At 51.0% G+C, this 18,554-nt stretch overlaps 1 protein-coding gene and 1 pseudogene across 1 annotated transcript in view; one reads left to right on the top strand and one right to left on the bottom strand.

Moving 5' to 3' along the window:
• SLC45A4 (solute carrier family 45 member 4) overlaps positions 1-18,554 on the bottom strand; it is a 76,482-nt gene that overhangs the window by 28,268 nt on the left and 29,660 nt on the right. The window contains exons 2-3 of the mRNA XM_057532336.1: positions 4,571-4,685; positions 4,043-4,238 (exon numbers count right to left, since the gene is read on the bottom strand). Coding sequence (XP_057388319.1) covers positions 4,043-4,238; positions 4,571-4,669 — 295 coding nt within the window. The 5' untranslated portion in view covers positions 4,670-4,685. The remainder of the gene's footprint in view (positions 1-4,042; positions 4,239-4,570; positions 4,686-18,554) is intronic.
• LOC103010992 (40S ribosomal protein S3a-like) lies at positions 12,889-18,365 on the top strand (annotated as a pseudogene).

Raw genomic sequence — 18,554 nt, 5'->3', positions numbered from 1 at the left:
CAACACAGCGGACTTGAAATGCAGATGGAGGGAGGGGCCAGGCTGAGGGCTGGGGATTTAAGCTGAAACCACTGGCTTCCCTCAGCTCTGCTCACCGCGCAGCCCACCTGCCACAGCAAGCAGAGAAACGGGCTCTGTTCGCGGATGGCCGTAAGACCACAAACCAGAAAGGTCTGTAACAAACAGTGAAACCTACAGCTTCCACTGCCAGGACGCTGAAGCTGAAACACGGGCCAGACACTTCAAGGTTTATACACACCCGACTTCCCCCCGTGGGCTCCCCCGAGGCAGGTGGACCAGGCCTCCCAGCCTCTGCTTCCTCACGTGGGATGGTGACTAACGCTGTCTCTGTAGTATTTACGTGTGTCCTCATCTGAGTGGTCGGGCATCTCTAACGGAGACTGGCCACATCCACCTAAAGGGCAAGCACACGCAATTGGAACGAGAGGCAATGCGTATGGCTCCGTTTGGGGTGGGCACTGACTAGTTCCCTAGTTCCCCACAGGCCTTCTGTGTCCTACACGCCAGCAGGTCCAGAGGCCTCGTGTGCCCGGGTCGGGGCAGGCCGTCCGGGACCGAGGAAACCAGGAGTCCGGGCTTTGACGAGGCCATGTGGACACGTCTGGCATCTAAGACACGTCACTCGTTCTGGCATCTAAGACACGTCACTCGTTCTTTCCTTCCACACACACACAGTGAGCCTCGCCACTAGGTGAGCCGGTCTGAACCTGCCCTGAAAGGGGGCGGGGCAGGGCGGGGACCTGCAGGAACAGGGACGGGACGACGGGCGCTGCGGGCGCTGCTCGGAGGACACGCACTCGCTGACCACGAGAGCCTGGCCGGGGGACGGGGACGGGCTGCGCGTCATCACATCTAAACCGCCACTCACCGCAGAAGCGGTGAGCAAGTCCCTCGGACAGAACTAGACGCCCAAGGGCGTCTCTCTGATAAAGGACTTTTTAATGAAGAACTCTCGCAACTCATTAAGAAGACAAACAACCTGACTGAAATATCGGCAAAAAACGTGAACAGACACTTCATCTAAGATACACAAATGCCCACTAAGCACAGGGAAAGCTGCTGAGCGTCGATATTCATTAGGGAAACACAAATGCTGCCAAGGATGTGGAGGCTGGAGGGAACGGTCTTCTCTTATCAAGTAACCCTGGCACTTAGCGTACGGCCAGCCGCCCACTCCGAGGTCTCTACTCATGAGAGATGAAACACAGGTCCGCACAGAGCCTTGCAGGTGATGCTCAGAGCAGCTTTATTTAAAACACCCCCAAATGGAAACAAACCAAATGTCCATCAGCTGGTGAATGAACAGAGAGAAGGGGGGCGGGTCCATCGTGTACTACTAGTCAGTGCGGCAGGGTGGACGGCTCAACCACAACAGCACTGCAGAAACCAGGCCACAGACTGTGTGGTTCTGTTTACACGAGTTTCAGAAAAAGGGCAAAACCATGACAGAGGCAGGCAGGTGGCGACTGGGGGTCAAGGCGGATTGACGTGAGGGGCCACTAGGGAGCCTCCTGGGACGACGAAAATATTCCTGGTCTGAACTGTGGTGTTGGTTCCAACTACAGACATCTGTCTATCAAGGGGATCAAACTGTCCACGCTGAGTGGGAGAATACTGTCTCAGCTTTAATAATTATTAATATACAAAATCCAATAATAAACACCACACCTCTGGGCGTGACAGACAACTTTAAGAAGCTCTGACTCAAATCAGAAAATTCTAATTACTATGTTGCCCCTAAGAATATAATGAAAGTACAACCCTGAGAAATACACTGGCCATCTGTCGTCTTAAGCCCATCTAGGAACAACTCTCATTAAGCATCATTCCTTTAACCTATGCAAACAGCCTCTGTCCACAGTCCTGCTCTGCCCATGACCATGACCTTATGCAGTGTTTAGGGTCAATGACAAGGGTCACCTTCATCCCCTCTGGGTCAGTTTGTCACGGCCATCTGTAATGACAATCCTCCCTCTTTCCATCATCATTTCTGGATGTTTATATGGAACAGACGTACCTGAGACTTTCAAAAGCTACATTTAATGTCTAGCCTGCATATCATATAGTAAAATATATAATACGTATTACCCTGTAATATCTAAAATAGATACAAGTCTCATGTAATACACGAAATACTCAAAACCAAACAATGAAATGTAAGTTGTGTGGAAATTGAGACTCACAACCTGTAAAGTGTGAAAGTTCCAAGGAGCTGTGTTGGTTCCAGGGTTTTGAGCCATCATACACATAACTTATCACCAAGGAAATGTGGAAATAAGAGCTCCCAAATCTCTACCTATTGTATCAACTTATTTCTCAGTAATCAGAGGTTCTGAATTCTGTATTTGTCACCATAACCAGGGTGAGATGACCTAGAAGTTAAATAATGGTGCCCGACGCTGCCCACCTGAGCTTAGCCACATTGCTTTCGTTAAGGCCTCAACCCACGAACCCACGTCCCTGCACATCAAAGGGACAAAATAAATGCTTGGTAAGATTAAGTGGCACCGGATGTACCCCATCCTGAGGTCTGGCCACAAAGGTGGTCTCCAAGCCTCTCACCCCACTGCCGCCCTGGAGCCGCCCACCCTGCCCGGGAGGGGGTGCCCCAGACTCTGGGGGCCGGCATCTCACCCCAGCTCTTCTCCTCCCAGCAAAGGCGGGTCACTCCCCCACCTCCAGCACGAGGACTGAGCCGCACGGGGACAGACATGGCGTCCTGTCCGCCCCCAGTGGCCTGGCACACGTGGGCACCCGAGGAAGGTGAGCAGGACAAATGAGAGATGATCAACGCACGGATGAAAGAACAAAGAGTGACCCACGTGGTGCACGCTCCACCACCCCCAACTCTCCAGAAAAGGTTCTTAACTCAGCCGGGCCACGGGAAGCCTTCTCAGGCCTCATATTTTTAAAGATGAAACATAGAACACCCGGGATGCCAAAGGGAAAACATGTTGAAACACAGCAACCTAAACCCTGAGAGTGGCGAGCCTGCTCCTTTATTAACGTGCCTGGCAAGGCAGGTACGGCACCTGCTGTGCTGTGAAGCGCCCAAGTGCACCTGCCCGCAGCACGCCCTGACACCAGCACGGGGGCCGTTCATCACTGAAGGAGCTGCATGCTTCTCTAACTGATCTGCACCACCCTGGGCCTTAGCTTGTGCTCTCTGAACAAGACACATCTTACCATGTTCAGAGAAACTTTCCTGTAACAGCCAAAATAAATAGATTTTTAAAATATTTTACTAGGCACATGTGGAATTCTAGAATGAAACACGCTTCTAAATAGTTTGGCCCCTTATCCAGCTGGAAAATTACAGATTTTAAAACTTTCTTAGTCAACAGGGAAGATTAAATACCCTGGCCACATTTTTAGGGCCTAAGGCACCCCTGGTGGTAATTTGGAAGGGATGCCAGCGTTTTCATATACCAGGCTTAGTAATGCTAATCTGAGTGTTATCGCTGAGAATCCGAGTATTTCTGGAAATACCCATCATTCAGCCACCTAAAGTCCAAAGTAAACACAGATTTAAGTCGATAATAACAACCATATGATAATAGTAAAACAAAACAAACAAACAAACACAGCATTCTTTGGTGTTGTCTACAGCCAGGCCTTGTTCTGAGCGCGTGTGTGTCTCCTGCCCAACAACCCAGGCTGGTCTGCGACTGACCTCACTTTACGGAGAAGGAGCAAGGGGCAGCGGGGTTCAAGGGCTTGCCCAGCTGGTGGCCGCGTCTGGAGGCACCTCGGGGGAGGTGGGCACGCGCTGGGTCAGAGCTTAGGGACGCCACACACGCCCAAACGCCCAGCCACCACCTGGCTGGAACCTGACTCCACGTGAACATCCGAGGACCTCCCCCCACCCCGCCAGGGAACACGGGGAAAACCCATCAGAGGAGGCTGAAGGGAGAGGAGACCGGGGACAGCCGTCAGCCAGTGGGCGGTGCTCCGTGTGCCGACACTCGCAGGCGTGTGAGGCCCGGCGCTAGGACCCCACGGAAGCCCAGGCGGCACTTACCGATCTGCAGCAGGATCGGCGTGACCAGCGCCGTCTCCAAGGCGTAACAGAACTCCCTGCCAAACATCACAGCCCCGTGCATCACCCACAGGCGCACGGGGATGCGGTCTATGGACCCCTCGCTGACGGTCTCCTCGTGCGTCTCCGCCTCCGCGCTCCCCGGCTTCTGCAGGTCCGGCAGGGGCACCGGCAACTCCTGAACTTGCAGAGATTCTGAGTCGGCATTCTGCGGAGCCATTTTCATTACCACCAAAAATATATATATATATATTTACTCTATCTATATAAATAATTCTATCATATATCTTTAAGGATAAATTAAGACGTCTTCTCTTTCTGCTTCAGTGTGTTCCTCCAGCAAGTAATAATACTTATATTCCTCTTTGTACAAACAGGTTATCTCGAAACTTCTCACAATCGGATGAGACACGTAGCAGAACAGAACGATTTTTGGTTGGATTAAACATATGGCTTGCTGGTTTACTGTGAATTAGAGTTAAAAATCCATAAATGCCATTCAGTTAATACCAGTTTCATCATCATTACTGAAGAAGTGCTGAAGCTCCTTTCCTTGCTACAGAGAGGTGGGCAGGTGACACACACAGGTAGGCCGCCGTCGCTCCCCATCGAGGGGCTGGCTGATCTGCAAGAGAGGAAAAGCCCTGCCCCGTCAGACGGGGCCTCACGGCCTCCCACCCCGGGCGCCGCGCGCCCCGCCCGTGGGGCTGGTCCTCCGCCTCTTGGAGGCCATGGGCCTCTGTTCCCTGGTGCTTACCCTAGGTCATCTGCGGAGAAAACAAAACCCAATTTTTAGAAGAACAACATTTTCCTGCATGGAATCAATCGTGGGGGGAGGATAGAGATGGGACCACAAAGGGAGAAAGGGAGACAGAAAGAGAGCTCAGCGTTTCTGCTCCTCGGCAGGGACAGCCCACTGGGTGCGGGGACCCCGCCCAGGGAAGGGGCAGACGGCAGGCTCAGATCCACCCTGAGGCGCTGGATTCCTGTTGTGGGCTGTCTACAGCCGTGGTCCTTGACCTGTTTGTTATGAAGCCTTTTGCTAATGAAATGAAAGAGTGCCTCTCCGGGGAAAAAACATACACGCGTGCCAAACACTGAACACCACGTTGAGGGGCTTGAAGACCCCCACCCGCACAGGACATTCCATGGGGCCCTGGCACCCGTCCCTCAATCCTATGTTTCCACCATCCCGGTACCTATGACCCAGCTTTGTGACACTGTCTCTACCTGGATGAACACACCACTACCAAGTGTCGACTGCCAAGAACCTAACTAGAAATGTCCCCTTAGAAAGGTTTTAGGAAAGCAACCATCTGCCCTGTGCAAGGCCAGAACAAGGATGCAGTAACACCCTTGTTCTTCTGCACATGGCCTTCTGACACGGCTTCCGTTCAACCTGAGGTGAAATCACACAAAATGTGATTTTACATTAAGGTAGATCGGTAGCTGAGGTCTTACCGAAAATTTTCAACAATTGTTTTAAATAAACATATTTCTGGTTAATAGTCACTTAACCCAAGATGATCTTAACTCCTTCTCCCCTTCTCCCCAGAAAGGACCAGAAATCAAGGGGTGGCCTTCGCCGAGTGCCCTCCTCAGGGAGCCCTGGAAGTGATGGCGGGTCCCTGGCCTGACTGCCGGCACCGCTGAGCTGCTACCCCGGGGGTCCGGAACCCCCATCTCACTGTCCCACCAAGCTGGGGCCTCCTCATGCTCTCTTTCCTTCAGCCCAAACTTCCCGGGGAATCACAGGTCCAAGTGATCCTACCTACATATTTGCTTCTTAGGCCCCGAGTTTAACGACAATTCCAAACTGCAGCCTTTACCTGAGATTTCTATCAGGTTTATAAATGTCCTCTACTGTATAATCAGTATCTGGATTAAAACCAGTGTTTCCGGGCTTCCCCGGTGGCGCAGTGGTTAAGAATCCACCTGCCGATGCAGGGGACACGGGTTCGAGCCCTGGTCCGGGAAGATCCCACATGCCGCGGAGCAACTAAGCCCGTGCGCCACAACTACTGAGCCCACATGCCACAACTACTGAAGCCCGTGCGCCTAGAGCCCGTGCTCTGCAACAAGAGAAGCCACAACAATGAGAAGCCCGCACACCGCCATGAGGAGTAGCTCCCGCTCGCTGCAACTAGAGAAAAGCCCGCGCACAGCAACAAAGACCCAAAGCAGCCAAAAATAAATGAATGAATGAATGAATGAATGAATTTACTTGAGGGAAAAAAAAGTGTTTCCAAACTGGCACCCTGCTACAATCTTTTTACAAAACATTATCATGAAACGCTCTCACATATACAATGTAAACAAAACAGTATTAAAACAAAACACCCAGCATAAACACCTGCCAACACCCTACGGTTCTCATTCCACCCCTGCCCTTCGAGTGATTACCATTCTGAGACAAAAATCTCGGGACCTTCCCTTGAGTCAACCTGTCACTCTTACACCAAAACAGGGTCAATGATTTTAAATGCCTTTTTCCACTAGACAAGATGGGTCATTTTTTTGTGAAGACAGAATATCCAGATGTGTCTTTAAAACCTATATTGATTGATCAGCCGAACGACAGTAACTAGTTTTCTCAGAAATCCTAAGGACTTAATTATAATCATCAAACCCTTCAGCTCCGTCCCATCACCCCTTGTACCACTGTGTATCTATCCTGAGACTCAGGCCCAAGATACAGCAAACTCCGCTAAGTCGTTTCAGCAACGGCTAAAAATTAGGCAATAAAGCTCTGTAATAGTGCACTCAAATTATTTTAAGGCCATGGGTCTCCCCCGGGGCCAACCTGCGCCCTTGGGGACCCTACCCTGGGTGGTGCCTGGAGATGTTTTTGGTCGTCACGACTAGGGGGAGGAGTTGCTACTGAGCCTCACGGGTGGAGGTCAGGGATGGGCTCAGCGCCCAGAGCATGAGTGTTCCCTAAGGTTATTACTAAACAGGAAAAAGGTTCTCCTAAAAATGCTGAAACCCTTATCACACTCTGAATCAATCAGCTAGCCCAGAAGCTGCAAACTCAACTTCACTTTGAGTTGAAGTGAACTCGCTTCCCTTTGTTTTCCTAAACCAGCCTCTGCTCAAAGCAGAACAGGAAACGCAGGTGAGCTCAAGGCACTGGCTCCCCGAGAAGGGGGCGCACCTAGGGTCAGGTTTATAAGCAGGAAGAGGTGCAACCTGTTCCCTCCCAGTCGATCACCTAGGCCACAGGTGGTGGCATTTCCTGGTATTTATTTGCAAAGAGAAGGTGGGTAAGAGCCAGCGAGGGGCTGAGAAGGAAGCTCAGCCGGCCGCCTGGCCTCCATCATGTTCAGGCTCTGGGTTCCAACCCCAGGCCCACGGCTGCACTTGCTGAAGGGCCTGCGGAATCGGCTAAAGATGGCTAAGCAAGAAGTCTTGATTTTACTGGGAAAGCCAAGGAGGTAGAGACCAAACCCTTGGGGAGCAAAGGGCCCTGCGTCCTTAGGAAAGCCGCATGCCGACAGACCACCAGGTCAGTGCAAGCACGTCCCCTCTACAATGCAAAGCAAGTCACCACACCCGAGTCCCTCCTCATGTTTGGGGTTCCCATCAAGTTTCTAAGAATGGTCCAACGGTGGCCTCTGGAAAGAACGTGAGGGAGAGGGAGGGAGCCCCTGGGTGGACGCCTCCCCTCGCAGGACTTCTCCAGGGCAGGGTAACCGTCTCCCTCACAAACAGGGGCGGGCACAGCTGCCTAACCTGTCGGCAGAGTCTGCTTCACACTCGGCGTCCTGCTGGCCAGTCTGGCGGCCCAAGGGCTGTGCACTTCCAGACGCACCCACGGGTCCCACTTTAACCCCGGCCACGAGCACCGTCTTCTCAAAAGGGGAGCCTGCCCGGGGCTGGGGCGGGGCTGTGACCTGATGGGGGGCTCGTCCAGCATCCAGATCCTGCCCTGACGCTGTTTCTGGTGGGGGGGCGGGCAGAGGGAAGAACTCAGCCTTCAGGGCAGGAGGGCCCTCCCCCCTCGCTGTGTCCCGTTTTCCCTATGGCCACGCGGTTGTCTCGACATGATTTATTTACAAGTCCACTCCCAGCACTTGGAGATTTCTCCCTTACCGTCTCACACTGACTCCGTCTGCACTGGGTCTGTATGTCTCGGTTCGTTCCCTGTTCTCTCCGTCCCGCGAGCCCGTCTGCCCACACCCAGCAAGGCACTAATGCAAGGACAGAGGCGCCAGTAGGTCCTGAGGTCTGGGGAACCGCTTCCCTCTCGTGGCTTCTCTTCCCAGAGCTCTCCTTTTCACTCCTGCCTGTTTATTTGCAAGAGCTTTATGAGTGTGTGACCTTTAAGAGCTTGACTAGCTCTGGAGTAGGGGGGAAATGTTGGTATTTTCGGTGAGATTCCACTGATTTTATAAATTAGCCGAGGGAGAACTGCCATCCTTAGGGCCGTCTGTCCATGTACCCAAGTCCACCCCAGTGCCCTTCGGGAGGATGTCAAAATATTCCTTCTACAGTTTTGCACATTTCTTGTTAAGTTTCTTCCTAATTATTTTATCTTTTTTGTGGCCACTGTAGATGGGATTCTCTCTTCCTTTGTATTTTCCAACTGGTTGGTTTGCATATGTGAAGGAGAGGAGTGCTTGTTCATTTCCTCAGGTATAATTTACACACGGTGGTGAAGAGGTACCATTCCATCAGTTTTGACTAACTTATATGGAGACACAGAACATTTCCAATGCCCTGGGAAGTCCACGTGAGTCCCTTCCCATCCAATGAATGCTAGCGATTTTTATACTTTAATTTGATAACCTAGTTCTTTAACTGAGTGAAAATGGGGGAAAGGGAGACTACAACCAAATTAACAGCAAATCTAACCATTACCAAGATGCATCTAGTCCCCCGCTCACCTGAGTGGAGAATTGGACTCGGCCCCCCCACCCCGCCCCGCCCAGTCTGAATAAGCACAGCACCTGCACGGGGCGTGGGACAGGGACCCTGGGGGCGTGCGTGCACCTTTCCTGGGCTCGGAAAGCCTCCCCCTTTATAGCCTCCCCACGCCCCCGACTCTGTCTTGAGGGCCCCTCCCATCAGTGCTCTGCTCTGCCCGAAAACGGAAGGAGGGCAGCTTTGAGAAGAAGAAAAGGAAGACGTGAGTGGGGTAGGGACGCCTGCACTCAGGGTGTCACCACGTCCAGGGGACCGATCAGACACCACAAAACCAGATTCACTGCTTATGACGTGGTGCCGCGAAGCAATTTTACAGCAGGCAAACCGTTTTCTTTAAGGAAGCTATTTCATACAAAGGCTGGTGTTGTTAACTATAATATCTAAAGCCATGAAAATGCTCTCTCTTCTGAAGCACCTAATGTAAAATGCCCAAGCTAAATGACAACACACTGAAGCAATTTAAGGAGGATTAGCCTGCTCCCTCCCGAAAGCACTGGCAGCTGTGTACTCCTAAGGGCCTCCTCTCGGGCTGCTGAAAAGCGTGGAGAAGTTTACGCTGTGACCTATTCCGGTGTCTGCTCTTCAAAGAGACCAGACAAGCTCTGAAGACAGGTTTCGCTCTGGAGCCTGCTGCAGGGCCTGCCGGGCTGTCACGGACAACAATCTGGTTATGATTCGCAGGTGCACTGAGACAAGTGAAACTACAACTGTTCCAATCAACAACTTCCCCTACTGTCCTGTTTCTAATTTAAGGGTAACTGATGCCAAAACACGTGACTTCCTACAATTTGCTGTGTGGAAATGCTGGCTGTGTCACGTCATCAGAAAAGTTAACTGCAGAATAATTTTTGACAGGCAACCCCAGCTTCGGTGACAGTGAAGAGGCTACGTGACAGTCACAATACTCCATGTGAATGCAGTAACGAAGGTCAGTGACCCACACGTGCTGGAAAATGGACGGAGAGGGGTTAATGCACGTTTGTTCCCTTCATGGGCCCCCACGTGCAGGCGTGCGCGCAGCGTTCCGGGCACGGGAGACGGGCGGCGCGTGCTGTGCGGTGCCTGGTAGTTTTGTGCACGCACCATTTAAAACAGGCATCTCTACCCTCGAAAAATCCACTACAACTGCTAGTATCTTCCTAAGACATCGCCAACTATTAGCCTCAGCTGAGCCCATGTAACTTTCCTAACTTTCCTAACTTTCCGCAGCACAGAACACTAATCTAGGATGACACAGAAGCCGGGGAAACCGGACAAACAGCTGCATGCCACACAGAAGACCAGCTTTTGGACCAAGAGTTAAAAAGGTATAAAATCAAATCAAGCAAGGTCAAAGTATCCTTGATAAGAATGGAAAAAACATTCTGGTAAATTTGTTTATAAAGTTATGTCCTCTCAGGACTTCCTTGGTGGTCCGGAGGTTAAGAATCTGCCTACCAAGGCAGGGGACGCGGGTTCGATCCCTGGTCAGGGAACTAAGATCCCACATGCCGCGGGGCAACTAAGTCAGTGTGCCACAGCTACTGAGCCTGCGCTCTAGAGCCCACGAGCCACAACTACTGAGCCCACGTGCTACAACTACTGAAGCCCGCGTGCCTAGAGCCTGTGCTCCGCAACAAGAGAAGCCACCACAATGAGAAGCCCACTCACCACAACGAAGAGTAGCCCCCGCTCGCCACAACTAGAGAAAGCCCATGCGCAGCAACGAAGACCCAACGCAGCAACAAAGACCCAACGCAGCCAGAAATAAATAAATAAATAAATAAATAAATTTATATTTAAAAAAAAAAAAAAAAAGATGGGCCAAAGACCTGAACAGACACCTCACCAAAGAGGACACGGAGATGCCAGTTATGCACCTGAAAAGATGCTGCGTATCATCTGACATCAGGGAAATGCAAATTAAAACAATGAGATACCACTCTACGCCCATTAGAATGGCCAAAATCCAGAACACTGACATCACCAAATGCAGGAGAGGATGTGGAGCAACAGGAACTCTTGTTTATTGCTGGTGGGAATGCAGGATGGTGCAGCCACTTTGGAAGACAGTTTGGTAGCTTCTTACAAAACTAAACACACTCTTACCATGCGATCCAGCCATCGTGCTCCTTGGTATTTGCCCAAAGGAGCTGAAAACTTAGGTCCACACAAAAACCTGCACATGGATGTTTATAGCAGCTTTATTCATAATGCCCAAAACTTGGAAACAACCAAGATGTCCTGCAGTAGGTGAATCGATAAATACATCAATGAAATAGTATCCAGCACTAAAAAGAAATGAGCCATCAAACCATGAAAAGCCATGGAGAAGCCTTAAGTGCACCTTACTAAGTGAAAGAAGCCAATATGAGAAAGCTACACGCTATAGGATTCCGACTACATGACATTCTGGAAAAGGCAAAACTATGGAAACAGTAAAAGGATCAGTGGTTGCCACCCCCAGTGTGTGTGGGGTGAGGGTGGAAAGAATGAATAAGCAGAGCACAGATTTTTAGGGCAGTGAAACTACCACTATCTAATGGTAGATACACGGCATTACACACGTGCCCACACCCAAGAATGTACACCACCAAGAGCGACCTTAACGTCAACTCTGGTCTCTCGAGGATTAGGACGTGTCAATGTAGGATCAACCATTTACCAAACACACCACGCTGGCAGGGGAAGCTGAGAATGGGGGGGAGGCTGTGTGTGTCTGAGGATGGGGGTTTACAGGAGGAACTCTGTGTTTTACGCTAAATTTTGCTGTGGACCTAAAACTGTTCTAAAAAATAAAGTTTAGTTTTTTAAAATGTTGTGTCCTTACATTAGAAAAACAGAAGACACAGTCAAAAACATCTGACCAGAAAGGCATTAAGAGGTGGTCATGCCATGACTTGGGGACCCTTTCTCATACCTGAAATTATCCAGCTGTGAACTGACCTGCCTCAGGTATTATGTGTGTCACTTGCAGAAACCCAGGATGGTTTCCTGTGATCACTCACTCAAATGTGCCTCCAGTCTAGTGTATTTGGGCTAAAGAACTATAAAATTCACATAGACTTAAACTAGCCATGGTTAACACAGCTCAGCATCCACGTGGGTCAGTGTGTGCTCTGGTCTGAGCATCTGTGTCCCCCTCAAGTACACATATTGAAACCCTAACCTCCAAGGTGATGGATTAGGAGGTGGGGCCTCCAGGAGGTGATCAGGTTATGAGGGTGGGGCCCTATGAATGAGATCAGTGCTCTTAGGAGACCCCAGAGACATCTATGAACCAGGAAGCAGGCCCCCTAAGACAGACATCCCCCGCCTATGGTATTCTGTTATGGGAGCCAAGTGGACTGAGGCACTGAATCCATCTGAAGCAAGTAGATTCCTGGTTTCCACCTGGGCCCACCGAAACAGAACTCCGGGGAAGGGCCCAAGAACCTGCAGGCCAACTCGCTCCGAGTGGGAGCCACTGGCTGCAGGCGCATGGCCGGCCGTGCCCCCTTCACTGTCAAGGGTCCCGGCTGGACAGCGCACTGCCCCTCCAGACAGAAATGACCAAAAGCTGACCTATGACTTAACTCTTCATAACGCAGCCTTTGAGCGTTCTGTGTCACAAGACCTAGTCAAGGACACTTCAGAAACCAAACAGGACCCACGTCAGACCTGACGCCCCTTTTGATCTGTGCTCCTTTCGATCAGTCCGCTGTGAAGTCAGGGGGAGGGGGGGACGAGGAGGGATGTGACGGGTGTGTGGGTGTGTGTGTGCGTGTGCGTGTGTGCGTGCGCGCGCCAAACATTCGGAGTATTAAGAGACTGAATGGAAGGAAATCTGGAAAGGGGCCCCAGGCGGCAGGGGATAAAACTATTGCTACACTGTAACAAGTCAGTCTAATTAAAGCACTTCTCAAGGGATGAGTATCCGGGCAATGAGCGGGAACAGCCCAGGCCCGGGCACTCCAGCGCGCTTCTCCTGGGCTTCTCTTCTGTGACTGCACAGCCCAGCCCTCCACCCTGGTCCCTCCCCAGACAGTGCCCGGTCTCTTCAGCCAGAGGGCACCCCGCAAGGCAGGTGACGGCTCTCGGCATACGCCACACCCACTGTGAGCTCTCAGAGGGGGGGACTCAGCCCCTCTTGTGTGTCTGCAGGACAGACAGACAGTCCCACTTGTCAAGGTCCTGGCAGCGTGGCATCCTTGGAGATGGCCTGGGCCCTCGCTTTTCCTTCCGGTGCCGTCAGACCCGGGGGGCACCCAACACCAGAATCCCCACCTTTCTCCCACCCTGGCACCCCGGGGAAGGGAGAAGGCGCTCCCTGCAGGAGGTAAGTGGGCCTGGGCCGCCCATCCACTCGCTGACAACAGGCGCCAACCGAGGAGCAGCTCGGGTCACCCTGGGTGGGCACAGGTACCCGGATGGCTTTATAATAATGAATTCGCAAGCACGGAAGGCAGAGGACCAGGCTAAGCATAGTTACGCCATTCAAAAAAGAAAACCGATTTTTAGAAATCCCTCCCCCTTTAGAGAGACGAACAGGATAATCACAGAGCTCAAGGAAAATCCATTTCTCTTCTGAATAGGAAGCAGAAACCAGCGTGTCAACGCCAGTGAATAGCAGAGATCATTTTTTATGCGCCTTTAAACTGGCATACTGCAATTTAAGTAAACTTTCAAAATACACACTCTACTTAAGAACTATTTGTTAAAAGTCACCCCCCAGCGCCCCCCCCCACGGATAGATCACAGCATCTCACAACGTCATGCCTATGTGGGATTCTTCAGGAATCACTGTCTTTAATGAGACAGGACACAAGAGCAGTGGCTTTCACAGTTGGGGTTTACATGCGGCGCACCCCAAACCATCGCCGTCCTGCCTGGCGGGGGTCCCGGTGCCCTGTGTACAGCCAACACATCTAACACATCTAAGCAGACGCGTGCCCGAGCAGCTGGGAGGCCTGCGCTGGCCCTGCCTCCTCAGAAGTAATTTGTAGGCATCAAAAGGCCTTCCGCCAGCCCTGGGCTTCCTGGTCCCCAGGACGGCAGGAGGACCACCTCTGATTCCCCCACCCCGGCCAACATCTATGACCCCGAGGGCGGGCAGAGAGCAGGATGGGATGCAGGGGCTCAGATGGACCTAAAGGACAAGTGAGGTCACATCTAAACCAGAGGGGAAGCGCCTCGGCCACGGTGCTCCCTGCAGAGGGTCTGGCAGGCACGCCCGAGCCCATCCGTGTGCACCCAGCACGCTGGGTGAACCTGGGCCAGCTGCGCACCCACAGCGGTGAAGCGCATCGGGGGCAGAGCCCTCCTGGAAGGGTACCAAGAGGCTCCCGAGAACAATGACCCTCCAGTTGTGAAGCAACCGGCCAAGGGCAGGGCGCTGATGGAAAGGATGCCAGGCAGCTTGACTCTCTCCACTCCCAGGGCCTTGGGTTTTCTCTGACAGCACACCCAACTCCAGAAGCCCCTTTTTCATCCAAAAAGGGAACATCAGAATTGCCAAAAGAGCCACGAACTCCTACCAAGAATTCCTAGGACCTCCAGAGACAGGGCACGGCTGCAGGTCCCTCATGGTCACAGCCCTGCCCAGACATGGAGGACTGCATCATCTCTTAGGCAAGGAACCTACAGCAGGATGAGGGGGTGAGTGGCGTGGAGCTCATGACAAACACCAGGGAGCCAGCCCCCTTCCTGACTCCAGTCCAGAAGGAGCGAGGAAGGCTCGGCTCCCCTCCACCAGACAACCTCGGGGGAGCCCCGGTCAGCTCTGATGCCAGGTGTGTGGGAGCCCCCTGCCTCCCCCCCCCCCCCCCGCACAGAGAGCACCATACAGGACTCCGTGCTGCCCCTGCCCCTGTGCCCCGGGGGCAGGGCAGCTGCCACTCCGGACCATCTAAAAGCACAGTGTCAGGTTAAAATAAGCAGAAAGGCACGTGGAAGCAAACTCAGCAAACTCTAGTGACAGCTTACATGACAGAAAACGTGTTTAATATTGGATCCTATCAAAGCACATACTATCCTACTTCCTAAAATTGAGAGGGCACGGCATGAGGACGGAAATCAAGCACGCTCCCAAACAGAATATCCGTCTTCACCTTCTACTAAAGCAAACTGTTACCCACACGTGAAGGAAAGCAAGGCCTAGCATCCAACACTCAGAAAGCTCATCTAGGAGGAAATTACACTGAAACAAACAAGACAAACAAACTGCTTTGTCCCCAAAGAAAACATCCTCTGCAACAGTTACCTTCTTTGAAAAATACAGAAAGACACGCTCACCTAACTTTTCACCTCTGACCTTTACTCGGTTTTCCTTCATTTGCACAATCAGGTGAGTAGGAGGTTTTTTGTTTTCTAATTAAAAAGCTATGAGAGGTTTTTTTCTTCCCCTTCTTCTGAATGTTTCTAGCATCAATTTGCTAGTTTAAGCGGCTGGGGTCAGAATGAAGCTTTGGCTACCATGGAAACAGCAGCAAGCTTTTAAACTGGGCAGCTCCTGGAACCCCAGCTAGCCTAGGAAAACTGAGCTTCAGGGTCCACCTAAAATGCCAAGTGGGCGGCCACTTCCAACAGTTCTAGGCGAGACTAGTATTTCTCCAAACTTCTCATCACTTCATCTCAGGCGCAGGGCCAGGTACCAATAAACGCAGGCTCTGTCATCCACGATATGGAAGAGACAGGCAAGCTGCCTAAGGAGACTCGTAACAACCAAATGGTACTTTTAAAAAACGAAAAGAAAGATTCCTCACATTACATGCATATAATCAAGAACAAGGAATTCCCTGGCGGTCCAGTGGTTAGGACTCAGCACTTTCACGGCCGTGGGCCCGGGTTCAATCAATCCCTGCTCGGGGAACTAAGATCCCGCAAGCCTCAAGGCACGGCCAAAACAAAAAGGAAAAAGAACAGACCTCAAAGACAGGGGTATAATTAAGGGATACCACTAAAGACTGCCGAGATGTAATGAACCCTTTCTGATGGTACTTACATGTGGTATCAAATCAAAGCAGTTTCCAGACTCTCCGTGTACCCTAAGGCAAAAAAGGATGCAGTGCGACAAAAGGAGAACTGGAGACAACTCAACTGTCTAACAATATGGGATTATGTGAAATACGGTCCATGTGTCAGGTAAACACAAAATGTGAATGTTTTTAAAGAGAGGAAGTACGAAATATATTTGAGGAATGTTAAAATCAAAACTAGTTTTTTTTTAAAAGGTACACATTTTGGTGAATGAAGGGAACATACACAGCTTTAGCCTGGGGTTAAATTCATTCTTACTCTGAGACCATAAAAACAAACAACAGGGGCTTCCTTGGTGGTGCAGTGGTTAAGAATCCACCTGCCAATGCAGGGGACACGGGTTTGAGCCCTGGTCCAGGAAGACCCCACATGCCGCGGAGCAACTAAGCCCATGCGCCACAACTACCGAGCCTGCACTCTAGAGCCCCCGAGCCACAACTACTGAGCCCACATGCCACAACTACTGAAGCCCATGCACCTAGAGCCCATGCTCCGCAATGAGAAGCCACTGCAATGAGAAGCCCACACACCGCAATGAAGAATAGCCCCACCTCGTCGCAACTAGAGAAAGCCCGCACGCAGCAACAAAGACCCAACACAGACAAAGATAAATAAAAATAAAGTAAATTAAAACACCACCACCCAGCATTCTGCAGTCACTGCCCCGACCCTTGCACGCCTGAACGTGGCTGAAGGTCAGGGCTCCACACAGGGGGGATGAGTCATGCCTGCACCATTTACAGGACAGCCTGGCACTGCTGAGCTACCAAGAACGTGGTCTAAAGCCACACTGCAGACCTTGTGAAGTCTCTACACCCTTCAAAAACCCTCCCACCGACTCATGGTCACCTACAGTCGGTTTTACCCGGAGGGAGGCGCGGTCCAAGGACAGTCCCCATCGGGGAGCCCCCGTGCTGGGCCTCAGGCCCACTGCAGGCAGGCGACAGGGGAAGGCAAGGCAGCGGCTTCCTCGGCCCAGCTCAGGGAGCCGGCTGGAGCGCACAGGACAGCTCCCACGAAGGGGGAGGGGCAGGAGGGAGCTTACCGAATGGCGCCAATCGGACTGCGAGCTCACGGGATCTGTCCTCCCCTCTACAGACAGGGGTAACCCCTTCACCCGGAGGGCCCCCGATGTTCTGTGAGGAAGAAACCCAGTTTGGTACCTGAACCCCCCTGCTGCCTGGACAGGTCAGCTATTCAGAACCAGCGCTTTCCTGGGATCCCGGAAGCTGAAGTGCTCAAAGTAAGCAGTACCATCACCTGTGCAATTCATCATGACAGTCCTGGCTCCATCAAAAATGACTTCTTAAAAACTGCAGTGCTTTCAGTATGTATAAAAAGCCTTAAGATGTAAATACCCTTTGATCTTGCAATTCTGCTCTTTGGAACTCTTTGGAAAGCAAAGCCCTGTACAGGGATACTGATTACACCACTGAGAAACCTGCAAGTGTCCAAAAAAGACCTGGTCACATAAAGTAAGGCAGATCCTGACACAAAATCCACATTGTGGGATTACCTGTTGACATGGAAACATGCCTAAAATTAGGTACAAAAAGCAGATTACAGCCCTTTTGGCTCTCTGAGCAGCACCATGGCGGTCGGAAAAGAACAAGCGCCTTACGAAAGGCAGTAAAAAGGGAGCCAAGAAGAAAGTGGTTGGCCCATTTTCTAAGAAAGATTAGTATGATGTGAAAGCACCAGCTATGTTCAATATAAGAAATACTGGGAAAACACGAGTCATGAGAACTCAAGGAACCAAAATCGCATCTGATGGCCTCCAGGGTCATGTGTTTGAAGTGAGCCTTGCTGATCTGCAGAATGATGAAACTGCATTTAGAAAACTCAAGCTAATTACCGAGGATGTTCAGGGCAAAAACTGCCTAATTTCCGTGGCATGGATCTTACCCATGACAAAACGTGCTCCACGGTCAGAAAATGGCAGACCATGATTGAAGCTCACATTGATGTCAAGACTACCGATGGTTATTTGCTTCGTCTATTCTGTGTGGGTTTTACTAAAAAACACAACAATCAGATTCAGAAGACCTCTTATGCCCAGCACCAGCAGGTCCGCCAGATCCGCAAGAAGATGATGGAAATCGTGACCCGAGAGGTGCAGACAAATGACTTGAAAGAGGTGGTCAATAAATTGATTCCAGATAGCACTGGAAAAGACATAGAAAAGGGCTGCCAATCTATTTATCCACTCCATGATGTCTTGGTTAGAAAAGTAAAAATGCTAAAGAAGCCCAAGTTTGAATTGGGAAAACTCATGAAGCTACATGGTGAAGGCAGTAGTTCTGGAAAGGCTACTGGGGATGAGACAGGTGCTAAAGTTGAACAAGCTGATGGATATGAGCCACCAGTCCAAGAATCTGTTTAAAAATCAGACTTTTAATGGTGACAAATAAAAGACCTTATTTGTGGGGGGGGGGGGGGGGAAGCAGATTATAAGTCAAGTACACATTATGGTCCCATTAAGTTTTGTTTTTTTTTTTTAAACAATGATCAGACATTGAGGATTCATTTTTTTTAAATTAATTAATTAATTAATTTTTGGCTGTGTTGGGTC

Source organism: Balaenoptera acutorostrata, chromosome 17 (assembly GCF_949987535.1).
Source record: "Balaenoptera acutorostrata chromosome 17, mBalAcu1.1, whole genome shotgun sequence".
In the NCBI taxonomy this organism is placed as follows: domain Eukaryota; kingdom Metazoa; phylum Chordata; class Mammalia; order Artiodactyla; family Balaenopteridae; genus Balaenoptera; species Balaenoptera acutorostrata.
The sequence above is the reverse complement of the archived record's forward strand: the minus strand, read 5'-3'. Positions and strand labels throughout refer to the sequence as shown.